At 39.7% G+C, this 24,295-nt stretch overlaps 1 protein-coding gene across 1 annotated transcript in view; it reads right to left on the reverse strand.

Annotated features, from left to right (window-relative positions):
* LOC128776462 (translation initiation factor IF-2-like) overlaps window positions 1-24,295 on the reverse strand; it is a 180,782-nt gene that overhangs the window by 4,675 nt on the left and 151,812 nt on the right. The window contains exon 6 of the mRNA XM_053900719.1: window positions 8,584-8,725. Within this exon, the coding sequence (XP_053756694.1) occupies window positions 8,710-8,725 (16 nt within the window). The 3' untranslated portion in view covers window positions 8,584-8,709. The remainder of the gene's footprint in view (window positions 1-8,583; window positions 8,726-24,295) is intronic.

The following is a 24,295-nucleotide window of genomic DNA, read 5'->3' on the forward strand; positions in this document are numbered from 1 at the left end:
GTGATCAAATAAATGGGGGAAACATTATTCACTTTATCTCCCTCTCAGTGCCTACAATTTGAGAAGTCCTACAGTGAAGAATTCTGTTTAACTTTGTTTAAACTAGAATTTTCCAAAAGTACTTAACCGTAGACATTTTAAGGACTGTTTAACAGTACTATTCATGGAGCCTACTTTGGGAAAAAATGCTTTAAGGATTTATGCTATGGATAATGGCACCCAGAAGAGATGCAGATATTCATTTATCTAGACTGAAATTCCATCCACTGATGCTGTTTCAGTGAATTATTATTGAGTGTCCATTTTAGCTTTACATTGTGATAGGTATTGGGATGAGGGAAGAGGAGGTGAGACATAAAGATATAGAAGAAAATATTACTGACTCCAAGGAAATCATCATTTAATATGAGATATGACATATTTACCAAAAACTGTAAACCAGGTAGAAAACATTAGGTTCTGTGTGTGTGTGTGTGTGTGTGTGTGTGTGTGTGTGTGTGTATGTATGTATGTATATATGGGCAGGATGGGCTGTGAAGTTTGGAGAAAAAAAATGAATCATTTCCAGGAAGTTGGGGGTGTCAGAGAATGAATTATGAAGAGCTGGGATTTGAATTTGTCTTTTTTAAAACTGTTTTTAATGTTTGTTTATTTTTGAGAGAGAACGAGAGAGAGAGTATGAGCAGGGGAGGGGCAGAGAGAGGGAGAGACATAGAATCTGAAGGCACAGAGCCTGACACACGGCTCAAACTTGTGAACTGCGAGATCATGACCTGAGCCAAAGTCAGATGCCTAACCAACTGGGCCACCCAGGTGCCCCGTGAATTTGTCTTTTAAGGGCAGGTAGGCTGATGATGATGAGAAGAGAGGGAAGAGAAGAAGGGCATTGTGCAGTGGTGGCATCAGAGTAAGCAACCCTACCTATGACAGGCACTACCTGACCCAAGAACTAAGTTGTTCCCTACTGGGGAAAGACAAGCCTTGGTAAGCCACATCCTTGTCTGTGCAAGAATCAGAATTACAAATTTGCGGGGTGGCAGGGGGGTGCCTGAGTGGCTCAGGTGGTTAAGTGTCCAACTCTTGACTTTGATTCAGGTCATGATCCCAGGGTTGTGGGATGGAGCTGAGCATGGAGCCTGCTTAAGATTCTCTCTCTCCCTCTGCCCCTCTCCCCTGCTCATGCTCTCTTAAATAAAAAATTAAAAATACATACATACATACATACATACATACATACATACATACACAAAATACAACCAAACACTTAATATAAAACTTTGGGGTATTTTTCTGCATGGAATAGACTTTCTGAGACTCCCTAAAATATGTACCTGGTAAAGTTTAGACTACAGATGTTTTTTGCTTTTCCTGGTAAATATTCCTAGTGGTAAGGATATAGCCTTTTTATTGTTCCTTGGACCTCTAAACTTCTGTTCAGAACTGGAGTCATCTGTTGAAAAAGTTTCAATGCCAACTCTATGTGTGTGAAGACTAGGCTTTAACAGTAAATGGGAAAGGGGGACCATGTCTGTGCTACTTTAGCTTCCTGTTTCGTGTCAGCTTTAGTCTCCTTGGGAGCAGATACTGTCTCACTGTTTGTTCTTTGTAAGCCTCAACTCTAGAGCAGTGGAGGCACTTGGCATACATTTGTTGAAATGGTGAAAGGATTATCGAAGTGAAATCTTGGCTCCACTCAAACCGACTCAGAAAAAGAATTTTCTTAAACATTTATTTCAAAATGAAAAAGGAAGAGTAAAACATGTGGCATTTTAGAGGTAAGGAATTCAACAGAATTTTTTGGTGGGGGAGGGGCCTTTAGCCCCTAGAAGAAATAAGGCTTCTCATTTTCTGGAAGAGATGCCTGCACTATCCGTAGGCTTGATCCAAAGAGAGTGGTGAATCAAACACTTATTTTCTGACTGTTCCTTAAAGAAAGAAAGGGTGGGATTTAGAGGATCACAGGGCTCCTCCCAAGAAACACATTCATGTAGGTGTGACCTCTGGAGATTGTGTGCCCCCGCCCCTGTTTGTCTGGCAAACACCTGCTCATCTTTCAAGGCAGCTCGAATGACAAGTCTGGGAGGCCCTGCGGCTCCCCGTGGCAGTTGTTTACTCTGCCCTTTGTGGTTTCCAGCACTCTGTGCAGAACTCTCTCAAATATCACTAATCGCATTTTATACGGTTATCTGCTTACATATCTGGATTCAATTCCATAAACTTCTGCTAGGGCAATGTTAGAGTCAAAGGCAAAGACTCCGGCCTTTAGAAGCTACTTCCTTCTCCAGGAGGCAGACCAGCATACAACTACTTATAATTCTCAGCAACTGCAAGAGAACATAATGCAGAGAGGAGGTAACGGGAGGGAGGGCAGGGTCTTAGTTCATATCCTTAGGTCTTGGCACAGTGTCTGGCACATAACAAGTTCCAAACATGTTAATGGAGGGAGGGAGATAGGAAGAGATGAAAGAAGGGGGGAGAAAGGGAGAGAAGGGAAGGAAATGACAAAAATGCCCCACCCCATCCCTGTCACTGTGCTGAACATTGTCAATCGATTAGTTACTATAAAGGTGCTATTCTCAGGTCCCTGGAAGAGATGTTTTGGAGCAGAGAGTTGATGTTTCAGTCATACTTGGCACACAATACCATACATGATAATCACCATCTGAGGGCAGCAAGTCATAATTTGTCCTGTATTTAACTCTCATCCCACTCCCAGGGGGTCTACAGAACACAGACTTACAGAGGTTGCGTTCTCTGAAAGCACTAGCTCTATGCCAATTTAATTCTTGGGTTCTGCATCATTAGACCAGCAGGCTTCCTTGCTTCTGCAAAAGGATTTAACTAGAATTTTGGTGCCCTCAGAACTCTGTCTGCCACCCAGCTCCCTATTTCTCTGCCAGTTTCATCTGCACAATGCATCTTGGGTTACATATGGCAGAGAGAGAGAGGAATCTCATTTCAAGCCTCTGCTGTCTGCATCGCACAGCCCTCCCTGAGCAGCCTCTATTTCACAGGGGAGAGAAGGGAGGAGGCAGGATGATCAGCCTCCTCAAAAGATGAGAGTGTAAAGTATTTCTCAAATTTTCATCTTCAACAGCTGGTATCATTCAACTCCCTGGGGTGGGGGAGACTATGCTTTGTCGCTTAGCTAGCAATATAATCTCTAGCTATCCTGATGCCAAAGTATCAATTACAGGTTCATTTGGATGATGGGATAAATTGGTGTTGAGACCACTAGACAATGACAGAAATTGGAGGTGGTGGGAAAGGATGCCAAAGGGGGGCTGACCTCTATCCTGAAGTACAGTTGAATTCTTCCTATCCTTGCAAATTAAGTAACTTAATTCTAAACTGCTAGTTGTCTCATGAAGAGAAACCCACCCGCAGCAGAAGTGAAGCAGGTATTCCTGAAGGTTTTTCTTTGAGGGCATAATTAGAGAGATGTTAACACTCCTGCAGCATCCCAGCTCTCCCAGTGTTATAACAGGAGGAAATCGGAAAAAAAAACAACAAAAACGATGACCTGCATTTAAAAACAAATGTTTTACCAGACACAAAAAGTCACATATTATATGATTCCATTTATATTAAATCGCTACAATAGGTAAATCCCTAGCAATAGCAGATGGGCGGTTGTTAGCGGTTGAGGGGAAGGAGAAATGGGGAGTAAGCGCTTCAGGGGTACAGTGTTTTCATTTGGTGGGTGATAAAAATGTTCTGAATGTACTAACTGCCACTAAATTGTTCACTTTATGTTATATGAATTTCACCTGAATTAAAAAAAAATAAATGTTGGGGCGTCTAGGTGGCTCAGTCGGTTGAGCGGCCGACTTCGGCTCAGGTCATGATCTCGCGGTCTGTGAGTTCGAGCCCCACGTCGGGCTCTGTGCTGACAGCTCAGAGCCTGGAGCCTGTTTCGGATTCTGTGTCTCCCTCTCCCCCATTCATGCTCTGTCTCTCTCTGTCTCAAAAATAAATAAACGTTAAAAAAAATTAAAAAAAAAATGTTTTATAATTGAGGGCTTCAGTATTTCGCATTGCTCCACAATCTACCGCTGCTGGGGAATAGGGAGGACTTTATTCCCATTCCACAGTGATAAGAGGGATTAAGTAGGTCTCTAAATTCTAATACTTGTCACCTTTTGGCCTTTCCTACGAAAAGCCTAGTATATTCCCAGAATGTCTGTCACAGGGAAGTAATTCAAATCAATGACCCCTGACTTGCTTGGCCCTTGACAATGAGCAGCAGCAGCAACAGCAAGAGCAGCAACTGATCATCACAGGGCTAGATAATCAAATGTCCATGGGGCGCACCTGTTTACCAGCCTCTCAGCCAGCCGCCCACACTACACCCAGGTGGCCTAGCTGCATTCGGGGACATGAGACAAAGACTATGGGCCATTTTAATTCAGTAGAAAAATATGAAGACCTTGCTCTTGCCACACTCTTTCAGAGTCAAAGAAAATTAATTTTAACAGAATAGAAGCATCTTTGGAAGGGAGGCAGTTTTTCCCTTCTTGTTTGATACTAAGAAGAATATACGCTTCAACACACAGATCCAAAGCAGTCAGCTGTTAAGTGAAAAGAGAAGCCCACGAACTTAGGAGGAATAAAAACATATTGAGAACAGAAGTTAAAAGAAGGGGCTTTGAAAAGAAACTACAAGACTATGTAACATCAAAAAATGGCTAACAACTATATTCATTTAAAAAAATTTTTTTTATTTACATTCAAGTTAATTACCATATAGTGCAACAATGATTTCAGGAGTAGATTCCTTAATGTCCTTTACCCATTTAGCCCATCCCCCCTCCCACAACCCTTCCAGTAACTCTCTGTTTGTTCTCCATATTTAAGAATCTCTTATGTTTGCTAACAACTATATTTAAAAGCAGGTAGGGGACTGCCCAGTCTTACCCAACATCTCCCCCCTCTCACCCCACACCATGCATTCAGGGCCACAGACAAGTAGGCCTCCCAAGTCCTCACCCAACCAACTTTCTGAACCATTCCATTTGTCTCACATTCTACTTACTTCTTGACATACCTCCAATTTTTCTGGTTTTGACCTTATGACTTTTTCTCCAACCACAGTTTGTCTCACCACCCAGACTTTAACACTTAGCTTTGCGATATTTTTTTTTCTAGACCAAGATCTAGACATTCCTCTGGGAATACTGCCTTTGGTGGCTTCATCCACATTTAGCCTGACCCAGGGATGTCACTCTTCACTGTGACTCACAGAAAAGTGTGCAGGTCTGTTTTCATGTAACCTTCCCTTTTCTCAGGTGTAACCCTTAAGACTAAGCCTGAAAATAAGGCTCTAGTGCTGATTTCAGATTCACAAATGGCTAGACAAGCTTCATATTAAGTAAGAATTTTTAAATATAACGAGAAAGCAAAATACATTCAATGCTTTCAAAATCCCCTGATTCTATTGCAATATGCCAACTGACTCAGAGAGCCATGTTATATTTTCCTATGTTGTGTGAGAAAAACCCATGTGATGCTGTCACAAAACGTTCTATATACCACAGAAATTACAGTATTACTTTCCTGGAAAAATTCCAAAAGGAGAGAAATAGCATCTGTTTTCTATGTTGGTCATGCTATGGAATGAAACGCAAATGGGAAGTAGGTTATAGAGGGGGCATCTATTTTCTCTCTGATAGGAATGCTGAGATAGAGCACCAATTTTGAGCTGTCTTGAGGTTAAGCAGTATGCATGGGGAATGCAATGTCGTATGTATGCGATTCCTGTCCTCGGCCGGAACAAATCCTTGTCACCTCCATCCTCACATCACTGCCACAGCAGTGCATGTTGAATTGCAATAATCTGGCTCTTCTGCTTACTGATGCTGACTTTAGGCAAGTCACTTAAGCCTTCTGAGCCTATTTCTCCACCAGTGAGACAGGAATAATAACACCTATTCTTTATTACTGTTATGGGTTAAACTGTGCCTCCAAAATGTACACTGAAGTCCTAACCCTCAGTACCTCAGAATGTGACCTTATTTGGAAATAGGGTCATTGTAAGTGTACTAGGGGAGATCATACTGGAGTAGGGTCCTTAATCTAGTATGTCTGCTGTCCTTCTAAGAAAAAGAAAGATGGCCACATAAAGACACAAGCACACGAGAATGACATGTGAGGACAGAGACAGGGACTGACGTGACACAAGCAAACCTAGGAAAGACAAGGATTGATGGCTACCACCAGAAGCCGTGAAGAGGCAAAGAAGGATTCTCCCCTTTATGTCTCAGAAGGAGCATGGCCCTCTCTTGATTTTAGACTTCTAGGCTGCAGAACTGTGAGAAAAAAAATTTCTGCTATTGCAAGCCACTTGGTTTGTGGTACTTGTTACAGCAGCTCTAAGAAACTAATAAGGTGGGGGAGGTTTATTTATTTAGTTAGTTAGTTAGAATGAGTCTGTGTGTGTGTGTGTGTGTGTGTGTGTTAAATGCAGGGGAAACAAACACAGAATAAACCAAGTAGGCCAGAAGAAAACAAGGCCAGAAGGTAATTTTTCTTATGTATTTAAATCAAGGAAATGACCTTATTTTCTCTGGAGCCAACACTGCCTCTCTGAACCTACCTCCCACTGTTGTCCCTCCCCCCTGCTCCAGCTCACCGGAGCATTCCTCCTGTGAGGAGGCTGTGCTTGAAATATCTCACCATGTTCACTCCTTAGGGTCTTTGCATCGGCTGCTTCCTCTGCCTAGAACACACCCAGGGTGAACTCCTACTTCCTGTCTTTCCTCAATGAAGCTGACCCTGGCTCTGCCACTTAAACACTGCAATTTGTACTCCTGTGCCACCCAGCACTCCCAATTCCCCTTATTCAGCAGTTCTTTTTCTTTTTTCCATATTCTTATTGGCTTCTAATAGCCTGGTAATTTATTTTTCTATTACATGCAGTATTTATTATCTGTCTCCCTCTATGCTAGAACATAAGCTCCACGAGGGCAGGGATCTTCATGTTTTGCTCACTTATAGGAACAAGCATCTAAAACAGTATCTAGTTCATAACAGGTTCTTGACAAAGTTTTTTTCAAATCCATTATTTATTTTTAATTAATCACTTTGTAATTACAGAAAACTGTACATGTGTACTATGAAACATCAGAAAAAATTAAAAACTTAAGATTCCTACCATTCAATAATATCTTTCAAATTATGATAAATCAGAATGATTTATATCTTCTTTATATCTTCTTTTAAATGACTCACTAAGGAATTCTCTTTATATATATATATATATATATATATATATATTTTTTTTTTTTTTTTTTTTTTTTTTTTTTTGAGAGAGACATAGACAGCATGAGTGGGGAGGGGCAAAGAAAGTAGGAGAGAAAGAATCCCAAACAGGCTCTGCACTGTCAGTGCAGAGCCCAACGTGGGGCTCAAACTCACAAACTTGTGAGATCATGACCTGAGCCAAAACCAAGAGTCAGATGCTTAACCAACTGAGCCACCCAGGCGCCCCATATACATTTTTTAAATGTTTATTTATTTTGAGAGAGAGACAGACAGGCAGAGAGAGAGGGAGTGAGAAAATCCCAAGCAGGCTCTACACTGTCAGCACAGAGCCTGACAGAGGGCTCAAACTTACAGATCATGAGATCATGACCTAAGCCAAAATCAAGAGTTGGATGCTTAACTGACCAAGCCACCCAGGTGCCCCAAGGAATTCTGTACCTTAAGGAAAAATGTCATGGTATAGATAGCCTCCATATTACAAGATTTGGTATGTGGGTTAAAGGAAATAATGTATCCACACAATACTAATGATTGTCATAACAACTCAGATAGTTATTTTCTTTCTTTTGATCTTATCTTTAACTTTCATCCTTTGCACCAACTTCTAAGAAGTAGCATATACCTGTAGACAAGAGAATGGTATAATGTTGTTCTTACAGGGGAGGCACGTGGGGAAGGTCTCCCACTCCTCTCACTCAAGATGGAGTCTCCAAATTCACAGTATCAAGCTCTACGGTCCAGATGTACCATGAGACACAAGGCCACTAACTATTCCATAGAATTTTATAACAGTAACAAAACAATACAGTGATGATTACATTTTTATATTACATCCTCCCATTGGCAAAGCTTTTCATTTGCGATGAAAGAAAGGAGGCTAAGAGAATTTAAGTGACATGTCCAAGTTTACACATCTGGTAAGTAGAAGAGCTGAGTATTAAATCTAGAATTAGAAGGTCATCAGCGACAAGGATCTTTTTTTTTTTTTTAAAGTTTTTATTTATTTTTGAGACAGAGTGAGACAGAGCATGAATGGGGGAGGGGCAGAGAGAGAGGGAGACACAGAATCGGAAGCAGGCTCCAGGCCGCGAGCCATCAGCCCAGAGCCCGACGCAGGGCTCGAACCCACGGACCACGAGATTGTGACCTGAGCCTAAGTCGGATGCTCAACCAACTGAGCCACCCAGGCGCCCCAAGATCTTTTAACTTGATAGTGAAATGCATACTAATTTCTAAAATCCCACTCACATTAAATAAAATGCTCTTTAGTACTTTCTCCATAAGCTACTTCCCTCCCCGTCCTCTAAACAAATGACTTACCTATCTTAATAGCCAAACGTCCTTTCCTTGCTGGGTAACGGTCCACCAAAATTTTCTTCTTGTAAAAAGGAGATCAGTGGTGAAGTGTTTCAGGAAATGGGATACATTGTTGAGAAAATCTGGGGATCACTGCTCTTGTGAACTGTTGAGAAAAAACAAAACATCAAGAGCTTTATACCTTCAGTCCTCTTGGGAAGCCTTCAAAATGAATCTCTTTTCCATTCTGGCAGAAGTCAGTACAAAGGAGTTTTTGTTTTGTTTTATTTTGTTTTCTGGTTTTCAATTAGGTTTAATAATATTAAACTTTCATTCCTTAGCCTAAATTTATTCTAGACTCTTAAAAGCATTTATTGTAAATTGTTTCTACTTTTGAAGGGACTGGAAAAATCATGGCCATGAATACAGAGGCTTCCAATCCTTCTTATATACAGAATTCTCACATTTATTTCTCATGGTAATTTAGCTAAAATTCAAGGAGCTAGAAGACACAAACTCAACCTAGCAGAGAACTGAAGGCAGTAATCATTAGACTGTTTCCACCCCTCCCCCCCAGAGGTAGCAAAGGCACTTTTTTATTCAAACACCAATAACAGAATTAATGAGGTTAATGGGCTCTCTGGGGGTAGGGCATGCACAACCTCTTCTAAACACTCCAGAATAAAAACTGTGACATAGTGACAGTATATTTTAACTGGAATGGATGTGGGAAATATCCAGGGGATAACCCCAGATTCAAATATTCCCTTTGCATAGCCAAAGAAAAGAAGACAACTTTCTGGGACAATGATACAGAAAGAAATCTCTTCAAATCTTAGGATGACAATGGATGTCTAGCCCTGACCAGGAGCTGATAGTACAGGCTTAGAGAAAGATTCCCAGTTCTGGTTATGAGGGGCTAGTTTGTATCAAACCAACTTTCCACTGAACACCACTAGAAAAGCTAGATAAATATATCTAAAACCTGTTTAAAGGCACTGGAGTGCTACCAAGGTAGCCAGAACATGAGAGGCCAAGATCTTAGGGAGAAGAGAAACAAAACTGAGGCAAGTCATTACACTGCTTTTCCTTTCAAAACATCTACTGATCTTTAAGAGACACAGGGCAAAACTGCTGAGAAGCCAAGCAGAAAGCAGCTGCTTAGAGGCACATAAAGTGAGTGGACCAAAAAAGTTCCAGAGCTAAGAATCAAGTCACTTTGGTCCCTCATTAGATTAAGGAGGTCTGCCCTACTCTGACTGCCTATCAGAAGCAAAAGTAAGCTCCATAGAGAGAGACACCATCATCCACAGTATTTGTGATTCTTTATACAAAATGTCCTCTATTCGATCAATAATTACTAGGTATACCAGGGAATAGGTTCAAGAAAGAAACAGACAATGAAAACAGGACCCAGAGACAACCAGGGATATTGTTTTTAAAATAACTATGATTAGTGGCATGCCTGGGTGGCTCAGTCATTTAAGCACCTGACTTCAGCTCAGGTCATGATCTCATGGTTCATGAGTTCAAGTCCCGCACTGGGTTCTGCACTGACAGCTCATAACCTAGAACCTGCTTCAGATTCTGTGTCTCCCTCTCTCTCTTTGACCCTCCCCCACTTGTGTTCTCTCTCTCTCTCTTTATCTCTCAAAAATAAATAAAAACATTTAAAACTAAAAAACTGTGACTAATATGTTCGAAATTGTAAAGATTATAAAATATTTCAACACATATCTAAGTCACAAAAATAACCAAAAAAACACAAAGAGTAAGGATACAAAAGAGTTTAATAACACAACAAACTCAGCCTTAGTAACCTATGTAGAATACTGCATCCAACAACCGTGACCACACATTCTTCCAAGGTACACATGAAACATTACAGAAGTTAACCATATGTGTGTGGGTCATAAAATAAGTTCCAAGAAATTTCAGCAAATAGAAACCATGGAGTACTTTCTGAGCTTACTTGTTTGAAATAATAGAGACTCACAAGAAATAGCAATAATAGTAAATTTTTTAAAGCAAAATAAAATGTACACACAGTAAAATATGCTACTTTTTTTTTTTTAAGTAGGCTCCATCCCCAGTGTGGAGCCCAACGTGGGGCGTGAACTCACAACCCTGTGATCAAGACCTAAGCCGAGATCAAGAGTGGGATGCTTAACCAACTGAGCCACCGAGGAGCTCCAGAATACACTTTTAAGTGTACAATTTGATACAGTTTGATAAAGGAAACTGTTGTTTTGATACAGTTTGATAAAGGAAACTGTTGTTGTGTAACCACCAACAAAATAATAATATAAAGCATTTCCATCACTCCAGGAAGTTTCCTCAAGTCCCTTTTAGTCAAATGCCACAACCCAAAGGCAAACCACTGTTCCCATTTCTATTACTGTAGATTAGTTCTGAACCACACACAAATGGACTCATAGAACGTACTCTTTTGCGTCTGGCTTTATTCACGCAGCATAATGTCTCTGAGATTCACCTACACTGTTGAGTGCATCAATAGTTTACGTCTTTTTATTGCTGAGCCATAGTCCATCGTATGAAAATATCACAACTTATAATAAATTCTCCTATGAATGGATATTTGGTTGTTTCCATTTTAGGGCTATTATGAATAACACTGATATAAATGTTCTAGTACATGTCTCTTTGTGAATATAAATTTTCTCTTGGATAAACACCTGGGAGTGGAACTCCTAGGTTACAGGGTTGACAAATGTTTAACTTTATAAGAAACTGCCAGGAGCTTCTGGGAAGATGGTGGCGTAGGAGGATGCTGGGCTCACCGCGTCCTGTGGGTCACTTAGATTCCACCCACACCTGCCTAAATAATCCAGAAAATCGCCAGAAGACTAGCAGAACGGATTCTCCACAGCCAAGCGTAGACGAGAGGTCCACGGAAGAGGGTAGGAAGGGCGGAGAGGCGGTGCGTGCTACATGGACTGGCGAGAGGGAGCCGGGGCAGGGGGAAGCCCATTGGCAAAGCAGAGCCCCCGAGTCTGGCTGGCAAAAGCAGAGGGGCCAGACAGAGTGTATTCGGACAGCAAGCAGGACTTAACCTCTGGAAGGTTATAAGTTAACAGCTCTGCTCGGAGAACGGGAGGGCTGGAGGAAAACGAGAGGGGGAGTTGTTGAGCCCCTGACAACAGAGCACAGCTTGGCAGGGAACTAAGGTGCTCGCCAGCGCCATCTCCCTCGCCCATCCCCCAGCCAAAATCCCAAAGGGAACCAGTTCCTGCCAGGGAACTTGCTGGCACCGCGCAAACACCCAACACTGTGCTTCTACGGATCCATCCCTCCTGCGGGTCTGACTCCCTCCTGGTGCCGCAGGGCCCCTCCCTAAGTGGATGTCCAAAGGAAAAGCGAGCTGAGCCTGCCCCTCCCACCCCTGTGCACCTTGCCGATCCACCCCAGCTAATATGCCAGATCCCCAGCACCACAAGCCTGGCAGTGTGCAAGTAGCCCAGACAGGCCACGCCACCCCACAGTGAATCCCGCCCCTAGAAGAGGGAAAGAGAAGGCACACACCAGTCTGACTGTGGCCCCAGTGGTGGGCTGGGGGCAGACATCAGGTCTGACTGCGGTCCCGCCCACCAACGCAAGTTATTCAAGACAGCACAGGGGAAGTGCCCTGCAGTTCCACACCACTCCAGGGACTATCCAAAATGACCACGGAAGAATTCCCCTCAAAAAAATGTCCAGAAAATAACGACAGCTAACGACCTGATCAAAAACGATTTAAACAATATAACAGAAAGTGAATTTAGCATAATAGTCATAAAATTAATCGCTGGGCTTGAAAACAGTATAAAGGACAGCAGAGAACTTACTGCTACAGAGATCAAGGGTCTAAGGAACAGCCAGGAGGAGCTAAAAAATGCTATTAATGAGCTGCAAAATAAAATGGAGACAACCACGGCTCGGATTGAAGATGCAGAGGAGAGAATAGGTGAACCAGAAGATGAAATTATGGAAAAAGAAGAAGCTGAGAAAAAGAGAGATAAAAAAATCCAGAAGGGGGAAAATTAGAGAACTAAGTGATGCACTAAAGAGAAATAATCTACGCATAATTGGTATTCCAGAGGAGGAAGAGAGAGGGAAAGGTGCTGAAGGTGTACTTGAAGAAATACTAGCTGAGAACTTCCCTGATCTGGGGAAGGAAAAAGGCATTGAAATCCAAGAGGCACAGAGAACTCCCTTCAGACGTAACTTGAATCGATCTTCTGCACGACATATCATAGTGAAACTGGCAAAATACAAGGATAAAGAGAAAATTCTGAAAGCAGCTAGGGATAAAAGTGCTCTAACATATAAAGGGAGACCTATAAGACTCGTGACCCATCTCTCTACTGAAACTTGGCAGGCCAGAAAGGAATGGCAGGAGATCTTCAATGTGATGAACAGAAAAAAATATGCAGCCGAGAATCAGCTATCCAGCAAATCTGTCATTTAGAATAGAAGGAGAGATAAAGGTCTTCCCAAACAAACAACTGAAGGAATTCATCACCACTAAGCCAGCCCTACAAGAGATCCTAAGGGGGATCCTGTGAGACAAAGTACCAGAGACATCGCTACAAGCATAAAACATACAGACATCACAATGACTCTAAACCCGTATCTTTCTATAATAACACTGAATGTAAATGGACTAAATGCGCCAACCAAAGACATACGGTATCAGAATGGATAAAAAAACAAGACCCATCTATTTGCTGTCTACAAGAGACTCATTTTAGACCTGAGGACACTTTCAGATTGAAAGTGAGGGGATGGAGAACTATTTATCATGCTACTGGAAGTCAAAAGAAAGCTGGAGTAGCCATACTTATATCAGACAAACTAGACTTTAAATTAAAGGCTGTAACAAGAGATGAAGAAGGGCATTATATAATAATTACAGGGTCTATCCATCAAGAAGAACTAACAATTATAAATGTCTATGCGCCGAATACAGGAGCCCCCAAATATATAAAACAATTACTCACAAACATAAGCAACCTTATTGACAAGAATGTGGTAATTGCAGGGGACTTTAATACCCCACTTACAGAAATGGATAGATCATCTAGACACGTGGTCAATAAAGAAACAAGGGCCCTGAATGATACATTGGATCAGATGGACTTGACAGATGTATTTAGAACTCTGCATCCCAAAGCAACAGAATATACTTTCTTCTCGAGTGCACATGGAACATTCTCCAAGATAGATCACATACTGGGTCACAAAACAGCCCTTCATAAGTATAAAAGAATTGAGATCGTACCATGCATACTTTCAGACCACAATGCTATGAAGGTTGAAATCAACCACAGGAAAAAGTCTGGAAAACTTCCAGAAGCATGGAGGTTAAAGAATACCCTACTAAAGAATGAATGGGTCAACCAGGCAATTAGAGAAGAAATTAAAAAATATATGGAAACAAACGAAAATGAAAATACAACAATCCAAACGCTTTGGGATGCAGCGAAGGCAGTCCTGAGAGGAAAATACATTGCAATCCAGGCCTATCTCAAGAAACAAGAAAAATCCCAAATACAAAATCTAACAGCACACCTAAAGGAAATAGAAGCAGAGCAGCAAAGACACCCCAAACCCAGAAGAAGAAGAGAAATAATAAAGATCAGAGCAGAAATAAACAATATAGAATCTAAAAAAAACTGTAGAGCAGATCAATGAAACCAAGAGTTGGTTTTTTGAAAAAATAAACAAAATTGATAAACCTCTAGCCATGCTTCCCAAAAAGAAAAGGGAGATGACCCAAATAGATAAAATCATGAATGAAAATGGAATTATTACAACCAATCCCTCAGAAATACAAGCAATTATCAGGGAATACTATGAAAAATTATATGCCAACAAACTGGATAACTTGGAAGAAATGGACAAATTCCTCAACACCCACACACTTCCAAAACTCAAACAGGAGGAAACAGAAAGCTTGAACAGACCCATAACCAGTGAAGAAATTGAATCAGTTATCAAAAATCTCCCAACAAATAAGAGTCCAGGACCAGATGGCTTCCCTGGGGAATTCTACCAGACATTTAAAGCAGAGATAATACCTATCCTTCTCAAGCTATTCCAAGAAATAGAAAGGGAAGGAAAACTTCCAGACTCATTCTATGAAGCCAGTATTATTTTGATTCCTAAACCAGACAGAGACCCAGTAGAAAAAGAGAACTACAGGCCAATATCCCTGATGAATATGGATGCAAAAATTCTCAATAAGATACTAGCAAATCGAATTTAACAGCATATAAAAAGAATTTTTCACCATGATCAAGTGGGATTCATTCCTGGGATGCAGGGCTGGTTCAACATTCGCAAATCAATCAGCATGATACATTAATAAAAGAAAAGATAAGAACCATATCATCCTCTCAATCGATGCAGAAAAAGCATTTGACAAAATTCAGCAACGTTTCTTAATAAAAACGCTCGAGAAAGTCAGGATAGAAGGAACATACTTAAACATCATAAAAGCCATTTATGAAAAGCCCACAGCTAATATCATCCTCAATGGGGAAAAACTGAGAACTTTCCCCCTGAGATCAGGAACACGACAGGGATGTCCATTCTCACCGCTGTTGTTTAACATAGTGTTGGAAGTGCTAGCATCAGCAATCAGACAACAAAAGGAAATCAAAGGCATCAAAATTGGCAAAGATGAAGTCAAGCTTTCACTTTTTGCAGATGACATGATATTATACATGGAAAATCCGAAAGATTCCACCAAAAGTCTGCTAGAACTGATACATGAATTCAGCAAAGTTGCAGGATACAAAATCAATGAACAGAAATCAGTTGTATTCTTATACACTAACAATGAAGCAACAGAAAGACAAATAAAGAAACTGATCCCATTCACAATTGCACCAAGAAGCATAAAATACCTAGGGATAAATCTAACCAAAGATGTACAAGATCTGTACGCTGAAAACTATAAAAAGCTCACGAAGGAAATTGAAGAAGATATAAAGAAATGGAAAACATTCCGTGCTCACAGGTTGGAAGAATAAATACTGTCAAAATGTCAATACTACCCAAAGCTATCTACACATTCAATGCAATCCCAATCAAAATTGCACCAGCATTCTTCTCGAAGCTAGAACAAGCAATCCTAAAATTCATATGGAACCACAAAAGGCCCTGAATAGCCAAAGTAATTTTGAAGAAGAAGACCAAAGCGGGAGGCATCACAATCCCAGACTTTAGCCTCTACTACAAAGCTGCCATCATCAAGACAGCATGGTATTGGCACAAAAACAGGCACACAGACCAATGGAATAGAATAGAAACCCCAGAACTAGACCCACAAACGTATGGCCAACTCATCTTTGACAAAGCAAGAAAGAATATCCAATGGGAAAAAGACAGTCTCTTTAACAAATGGTGCTGGGAGAACTGGACAGCAACATGCAGAAGGTTGAAACTAGACCACTTTCTCACACCATTTACAGAAATAAACTCAAAATGGATAAAAGACTTGAATGTGAGACAGGAAACCATCAAAACACTAGAGGAGAAAGCAGGAAAAGACCTCTCTGACCTCAGCCGCAGCAATTTCTTACTTGACACATCCCCAAAGGCAAGGGAATTAAAAGCAAAAATGAACTACTGGGACCTCATGAAGATAAAAAGTTTCTGCACGGCAAAGGAAACAATCAACGAAACTAAAAGGCAACCAACGGAATGGGAAAAGATATTTGCAAATGACATATTGGACAAAGGGCTAGTATCCAAAATCTATAAAGAGCTCACCAAACTCCACACCCGAAAACAAATAACCCAGTGAAGAAATGGGCAGAAAACATGAATAGACACTTCTCTAAAGAAGACATCCGGATGGCCAACAGGCACATGAAAAGATGCTCAACGTCGCTCCTCATCAGGGAAATACAAATCAATACCACACTCAGATATCACCTCACGCCAGTCAGAGTGGCCAAAATGAACAAATCAGGAGACTATAGATGCTGGAGAGGATGTGGAGAAATGGGAACCCTCTTGCACTGTTGGTGGGAATGCAAATTGGTGCAGCCACTCTGGAAAACAGTGTGGAGGTTCCTCAGAAAATTAAAAATAGACCTACCCTATGACCCAGCAATAGCACTGCTAGGAATTTACTCAAGGGATACAGGAGTGCTGATGCAGAGGGGCACTTGTACCCCAATATTTATAGCAGCACATTTAACAATAGCCAAATTATGGAAAGAGCCTAAATGTCCATCAACTGATGAGTGGATAAAGAAGTTGTGGTTTATATACACAATGCAGTACTACGTGGCAATGAGGAAGAATGAAATATGGCCCTTTGTAGCAACGTGGATGGAACTGGAGAGTGTGATGCTAAGTGAAATAAGCCATACGGAGAAAGACAGATACCATATGTTTTTACTCTTATGTGGATCCTGAGAAACTTCACAGAAACCCAAGGGGGAGTGGAAGGAAAAAAAAAAAAGTGGTTAGAGTGGGAGAGAGCCAAAGCATAAGAGACTCTTAAAAACTGAGAACTGAGGGTTGATGGGGGGTGGGAGGGAGGGGAGGGTGTGTGATGGGTATTGAGGAAGGCATCTTTTGGGATGAGCACTGGGTGTTGTATGGAAACCAATTTGACAATAAATTTCATATATTAAAAATAAATTAATTAAAAAAATTAAAAAAAAGAAACTGCCATTTTATCAAAATGGCTATATCATTTTATACTCTCATTATTAATAAGGAGTTCCAATTTACACAGCTTCGTCGATATTTGGTGTTGGCAGAATTTCAGTTTGAGCCATTCTAGTGTGAGGTTTTGATTTGCAACTCCCTGGTGACTAATAACGATAGCTTTTTTAAATTTATTTATTTTTTAATGTTTATTTTTGAGAGAGAGAGAGAGAGAGGCAGAGCTTGAGAGTGAAAGGGCCAGAGAAAGAGGGAGACACAGAATCTGAAGCAGGCTCCAGGCTCCAAGCTGTCAGCACAGAGCCCGATGCGGGGCTCTAACTCACGAACTGCAAGATCATGACCTGAGCCGAAGTCGGACGCTTAACCAACTGAGCCACCCAGGAGCCCCAATGATAGCTTTTTAAATATCTTCTTTTATACAGTGTCTGTTCTAAGTCTTTTGTCCATTTTTAAATTGTGGTTTTTTAATTATTGATAATTACAGGAATGCTTTACACATTCTGACACCTGTCCTTTGTCAGGTATATGTATTGCATATATTTTCTCTAGTCTGTGGTTTTCCTTTATAATTTCTAACTGTATTTTGATGATCAGAAGTTTTTAATGTCGATGAACTCCAATTTGTCACTTTTTCTTTATGTTTAGTGCTTTCAGTATCCTTTAAGAATCTTTGCTTAAAGTCTACTTAAAAGCCTAAAAGATATTCTCCTATATTTTTTCCAGAAGTTTTGTAGTTTTAGCTTTATGATCTCAAATTAATTTTTGTTTGTGGTGTAATGCAAAGGTAAGAGGTTAATTTTCCTCCCACTTAGTCTAGTAACATTTGTTTAAAAGACTTTCCCTCCCTAATTGAATTGTCATAGCACCCTCATCAATTAATTGACATTCAACACAGTATGTTTTCAATTAAGCTAGAAATCAATTAAACTAGTGATAACCAGAGAATCCTCAAGTGTTTGACAATTAAATAGTACACATCTAAATAACCAATGGGTCAGAGAAGAAATCACAATGGTAATTAGAAAAAATTTTTGACTTAAGTAATGATGAAATAATAAGAAATAAAAATTGGTGAAATGTAGCTAAAGTTACATCAAAAAAGAAGTTTAGAAATCCATTGTTTATATATCTATCTCAAGGATTTAGAGAAAGACACAAATCCAAAGAAAGAAAAAGTAAATAATAAAAAAGTAAGAGCAGAAATCAATGAAGTAGAAAACGGAAAAGTCATCAAAACCAAAAAACTCATTCTTTGAAAAAGACTAGTAATATTGATAAACCCTTCAGCAGGGTCCAGAGCCAAAGCTGCTCATTGTCAACTCTTTTACCTAAGAGTCTTCTCCCCACAACACTGATTTCAGACAGATTAAGTCTCCTCAGTTCCTCTATTGTTGTTCCCAAAGACAAGCACAGGGTCTATTTTACTTGTGAGAGTTGTGCTTTTATTTTTTATAGAGAAACATCTACAGAATAACAGAAATAAACAGGAGGACACTGCAAGGTTCCCAGAATCTCAAATATGAACTCATTGCCAGTACCATGAGGTCAAAACAGTGTTGACCTAGTGTTTGACAAGACACCAGTCCCCAAGATGTGAAACTATCAATAAAACTATTTAAAATACTGACTTACATCCACTATTATTAGGAGTGAACTTTATTTTTAGTGCATATTCTGCCTTAAGTGGGCAACTAACAACATGATAAAGCCAAAACATTTTAAAATAAAGTCTCCAGAATATGAATATAAATCTCTATATATTTTTCACTGATATTAAGTTGCAGTTACAGTCAATATAATACACAGTAATAAATATTTTTCTTTTTTTTTTCTTTTTAGAGAGAGATAGAACATGAGCAGGGAAGAGGGGCAGAGGGAGAGAGAGAGAATCTTAAGCAGGTTCCATGCTCAGCATGGAGCCCAATGTGGGGCTTGATCCCACAACTCTGGGATCATGACCTGAGCTGAAATTAAGAGTCAGACACTCAACCGAGTCACCAAGGCACCCCAGTTATGAGTATTTTCAAACAAAATATAAAAAGCCTCACACCATTGGGCACCTGGGTGGCTCAGTTGGTTAAGCGACCAACTTTGGCTCAGGTCATGATCTCAGTGTTTGTGAGTTCGAGCCCCATGCTGGGCTCTGTGCTGACAGCTCAAAGCCTGGAGCCTGCTTTGGATTCTGTGTCTCCCTCTCTCTCTGCCCCTCCCTCGCTTGCACTCTGTCTCTCTCTCTCTCAAAAATAAACATTAAAAAAAGAAATAAAAAAAAGCCACATACCATCTGTGAAATATTTGTTCTGCCACCATAAAAATGATTTAAATAATAGACAAAAATCAACCACTTGTATTAGTAATTGATAAGTAATACACAGATAAAATGTGGCAATCAAATTCATTCCTTAGTGAATAGTTCAAGAAAATGTTGATGGAAATTTGAGGAAATAAATATTTAAAAATTACTCAATATGTAAAATTTATCATAGTATTCAATGAAAGTATAGGTGTTTGTCTCAATAATGAAATACATAAAGGACTACTTTTTTAGTGAGCCACTAAAAGAAAGGAGTATAGTAGAAGAAATATATGTTCTAGTAATAAATGACTTTTTTAATAAAAACAACGTTTTATGGGGCACCTATACACACTGATTGAGTGGAGTGAAGAAAGGAATCCTGGAAAAGTTAGTACGATACATGAAATGCATTCATTGCCTCATTCATAGACAAGCTATCATTGAAAAGAAGTTGAATCTAGAAGAGCATCAAGAATGTCACTGGCAAGTTAATTTAGTAGAATCATTATAAAACCTTATAATAACATGGACAGTGATCATGAAAATCTTTTATGCTGCATGCACAGTGGTTCCTTGGTTTATTGTCATACCACTGCACCAAGAAGAGCTGTCAAATTTAAGTTTGCCTCACATTTTTTCTTTTACACCTAAACAAGTATACTAAAACATCATGACTGGGGCTCCTGGGTGGCTCAGTCAGTTAAGTGTCAGACTCTTGATTTCTGCTCAGGTCATGATATCACAGTTCATGGGTTCGAGCCCCATACTGGGTCTGTAATGACAGTGCAGAGCCTACTTGGGATTCTCTCTCTCTCCCTCTCTCTCTGCCTCTCCCCCACTTGTGTGCGTGTGCTCTCTTATTCTCTCTCTCTCTCAAAAATAAACTTAAAACATAAAATAAAATAAAAATAAAATAAAATAAAATAAAATAAAATAAAATAAAATAAAATAAAATAAAATAAAATAAAATAAAATAAAAAAATATCAGGACTGCTTCAGTGATGCCTACTATCAGCCATATACTTCAGAAGAGATATTTTTGGTGGAAAAAATTAGCATGTTTAATTTATTTCCAAAAATAATTCTTAAATAGCAATTCTGCTCAGAGCCAGTTGTTACTTACTTTTCTGATAAAGTTGATGCTTTATTAATAAATGATAATTACTTTGCAAGGAAATTCATTCTCTGGAAAAAGTATTTTGAAAATGTGTGCCTGGAGAGGTTTCCATCCAGTGATTTTGTTGTTGTTGAAAATGATGAAAGCATTACCTTGAGCAATCATCCTTGAATTCTCCCTGTCTCATACTTGCCACAACTAATACCAGCAAATGTTTATTTGATCTACCTTCCAAATACATCAAGAACACAACCACTTCTCATGGTCTACAATGCAACTATGCTAGTCCCAACCACTCTCATCTAATCCCAGATTACAGCTACAGCTTCCCAGATAACCTCTGGGCATATGCTCCTCTCCCAAATCCTGCACCACACCACTGCCCCCAGGAACCTGAGTCACCTTACTAACACCTAAGTCAAATCATGTCACTCATTTGCCCAAAGCTATCTAATAATTTACTATATCTCAGCATAAAAGCCAAATTCCCTACAATGACCTACAAGGCACTACATGGTTTTACCATTACCTCACTGACATCATTTCCCAATACCCTTGTTTTTTTTTTACTTACTCCACTCAAGTCCCAGTGGTACTGTGCCTCAGAGGCCAGGCACACTTTGCCTCAGAGCTTTGCAATTGGCTGTTCCCTTTGCCTGGTATATTTCCCCAGATATCTTCCCTCACTTCATTCAGGTCTTTACTTAAAGATCATTTTTCCATGAGGCCTTCCCTGGCCTCCCTATTTACAATACCAACTACTCCCAACACTCCCCATTCCTCTTCCTTGCTTTATTTTTCTCTTTAACGCTTACTACCATCTAACATACTTTAACTATACTTGTTTATCAGCTTATGGCCTAACTCCACCTGAGGGCAGGAATTTTGGTTGGTGTGTGTTTACTGTTCTAGCCTAGAAAGATGCTTAGCATTAATAATTGAATATGTGCATGCTGAAAGAATGAGTAGTCAGTAAAAACCTTCATTATCTACACATTTTAAAAGCTTAGAAACAGACTTTTCTAAATCTCCCAAATGAATTTTAATAAGTTTTGAACTCTTTGCTAGAAATATAAAAATGCATTACCTTAATAATTAGCAAAATTAATTAAACGACATGGGAAAATAAAAATTATTAGGTGAATTGAAACAAAGTTTTGATATAGCCAATGGATATGACTGAAAAACATGTATTATGATTTACCAAGTGCAGTAAACAATGTCATTCTTCTATTTGGATCAACATCTCTTTATGAATTATCTTTTTTTTAGTTACTTAAATAAATTATGAAAATAAAGCGAACTTAAAACCACATCATCAAACATCTATATCACATAATGTTAAAACAAAACAAAGCAAAAAAATAATGACATATATTTCATGAATGTGCTCTCATGGAGCAAAAGGAATTTATTGTACTCTTAATAAAATAAAATTTTAAGTATTTTATCTTTATTCATCCTTTAAAAATGTCAGTTTTGGGGCACTTGGGTTGCTCACTTGGGTTAAGCATCTGACTCAATTTTGGCTCAGGTCATGATCTCACAGTTCGTGAGTTCAAGCCTCCTGTCGAACTCTGCGTTGACAGCGTGGAGCCTGCTTGGGATTCTCTCTCTCCCTCTCTTTCTGCCCCTCCCTTGCTCACTCTCTCTCTCTCTCAAAACAAATAAACTTAAATTTTTTTTTTAATTTTAATGACAATTTTGTAAATATTTTATGATATTCAAAATAATCATATATTTAACATTTATAAACAAGCAAACAACCATGGGGGAAAAAGTCTTCATTTACAGCTTGAAAACCATTGTGCTAAAGACTTGGGAAGGAGGAAGAGGCACATCTTGTCCCAGTTGATAGATATAAAATCATCAAATAATTTAACGCAGTGCGGTAAGTATTTATGACTTGATCTCTGCCCTCCTTTGAGGTTTTATCCCTCACTACTCCCTAAATGACTCAAACTTTACAAAGTTCATGCTCCAGCAACAGCTAATGTCTGGTAATTTCTCATGCACAATTCTTGATTCTGGACCCCTCTGCTTCGATCTAGGGTTGCCAGGTAAAATACAAGATACCATTTTCTGGGTGGCTAGGAACGAAAATAATTATCAACATGGATTTCCCTAAGAAACCAGTTAAAGCATAAGTAGCAGAAGAGCAAGGAAGAAAAAAAGACATTCCTCAAAAATTTTTTTTCTTTCTCTCAACTCTTTATCCTTTTTTTAGTGGCAACTGAGAACTAAGTTTAAATGAAGTCACCGAGCAAAACTTTCTAGAGGGCCTCACACAACCTACCAACTGCTGAAAGCTCATCTTTTCTCCTAAAGAAGTCCCCTACTTTCACCGGGCTCCAGGACCTGGGCATCAATCAGTGATGCCAATACTTGTGTTGCTTAGGCCTTGGAGGCTTAGCTCTAATCTCATGATGTTTATAATTCTCATCAGTCAATTGGGATGGCATTTAATATTCACCATTAACCCAACATTATTAGTGAAATATATCTCATTTTAAAAGAAGCACTCATTTTATGTACAGTCGATTCTCATTATTTATAGTAGGTATATGCTATTAAGTTGCCATGGATACTGAATTAGCAACCACTGAACCATGGAACCACTGCTCCTAGAGGAAATCACAGAGTTCAGTTCCTGAGAGCCTCTGGTCACACTTTGATCAAGCAATCAATATATACACATAATCTTATTTCACGTGGGTTTCTTTTTTAAAGACACCTTATTTAAAAAAAATTGTTTTAATGTTTATTTATTCTTGAGACAGACAGATACAGATTATGAGCGGGAGAGGGGCAGAGAGAAAGGGAGACACAGAATCTGAAACAGCTCCAGGCTCCAAGCCATTAGCATAGAGCCCAACATGGGGCTTGAACTCACAAACCATGAGATCATGACCTGAGCCGAAGATGGAGACTTAACCTACTGAGCCACCCAGGCACCTCTGAGGCACCTCATTTAATATACATTGTTAAATCTGTTAAGACTGAATCCATGGCCAACAGCACTATAACTCGTGCCTGAATGAAGCTTACATAACACACACATTTCTCTATAAAGCGTATCACAGCCTTCTTAGACTCAGGGAACACTCTACAGCACTTTGGGACTATGTTTGGGAGCCATTTAATTTGTTTTATTATTATTTTTTTTAATGTTTATTCATTTTTGAGAGACAGAGCATGAGTGGAAGAGGGGCAGAGAGAGGGAGACAGAATCCAAAGCAGGCTCCAGGCTCTGAGCTGTCATCACAGAGCCCAGCACAGAGCCCAGTACAGAGCCTGATGTGGGGCTCGAACTCACCAGCCGTGAGATCATGACCTGAGCCAAACTTGGATGCTTAACCAACTGAGCCACCCAGGCACTCCAGGGAGCAATTTTAAACAGCAAAATCACTACCAAAAAAACCCCCACAAAAACGCAAAAGACATGATATTGAACTAACCACGAAAAGAATACTTGTTTAAGTATGAGACCTGAAACAAGTTGCATTGTTTGACCTCAGCTGGGAATATGCACACTGGGCAACTGAAATTTTTCACTGATCTGCGCATGTCTGCAAATGACCACTAATGTGTCCCAAGTATTGATTTTAGGGTTACAAATAAATTTTAGCTAG

Source organism: Panthera pardus, unplaced genomic scaffold (assembly GCF_024362965.1).
Source record: "Panthera pardus isolate Hobbes unplaced genomic scaffold, ASM2436296v1 HiC_scaffold_13, whole genome shotgun sequence".
Taxonomy (NCBI): domain Eukaryota; kingdom Metazoa; phylum Chordata; class Mammalia; order Carnivora; family Felidae; genus Panthera; species Panthera pardus.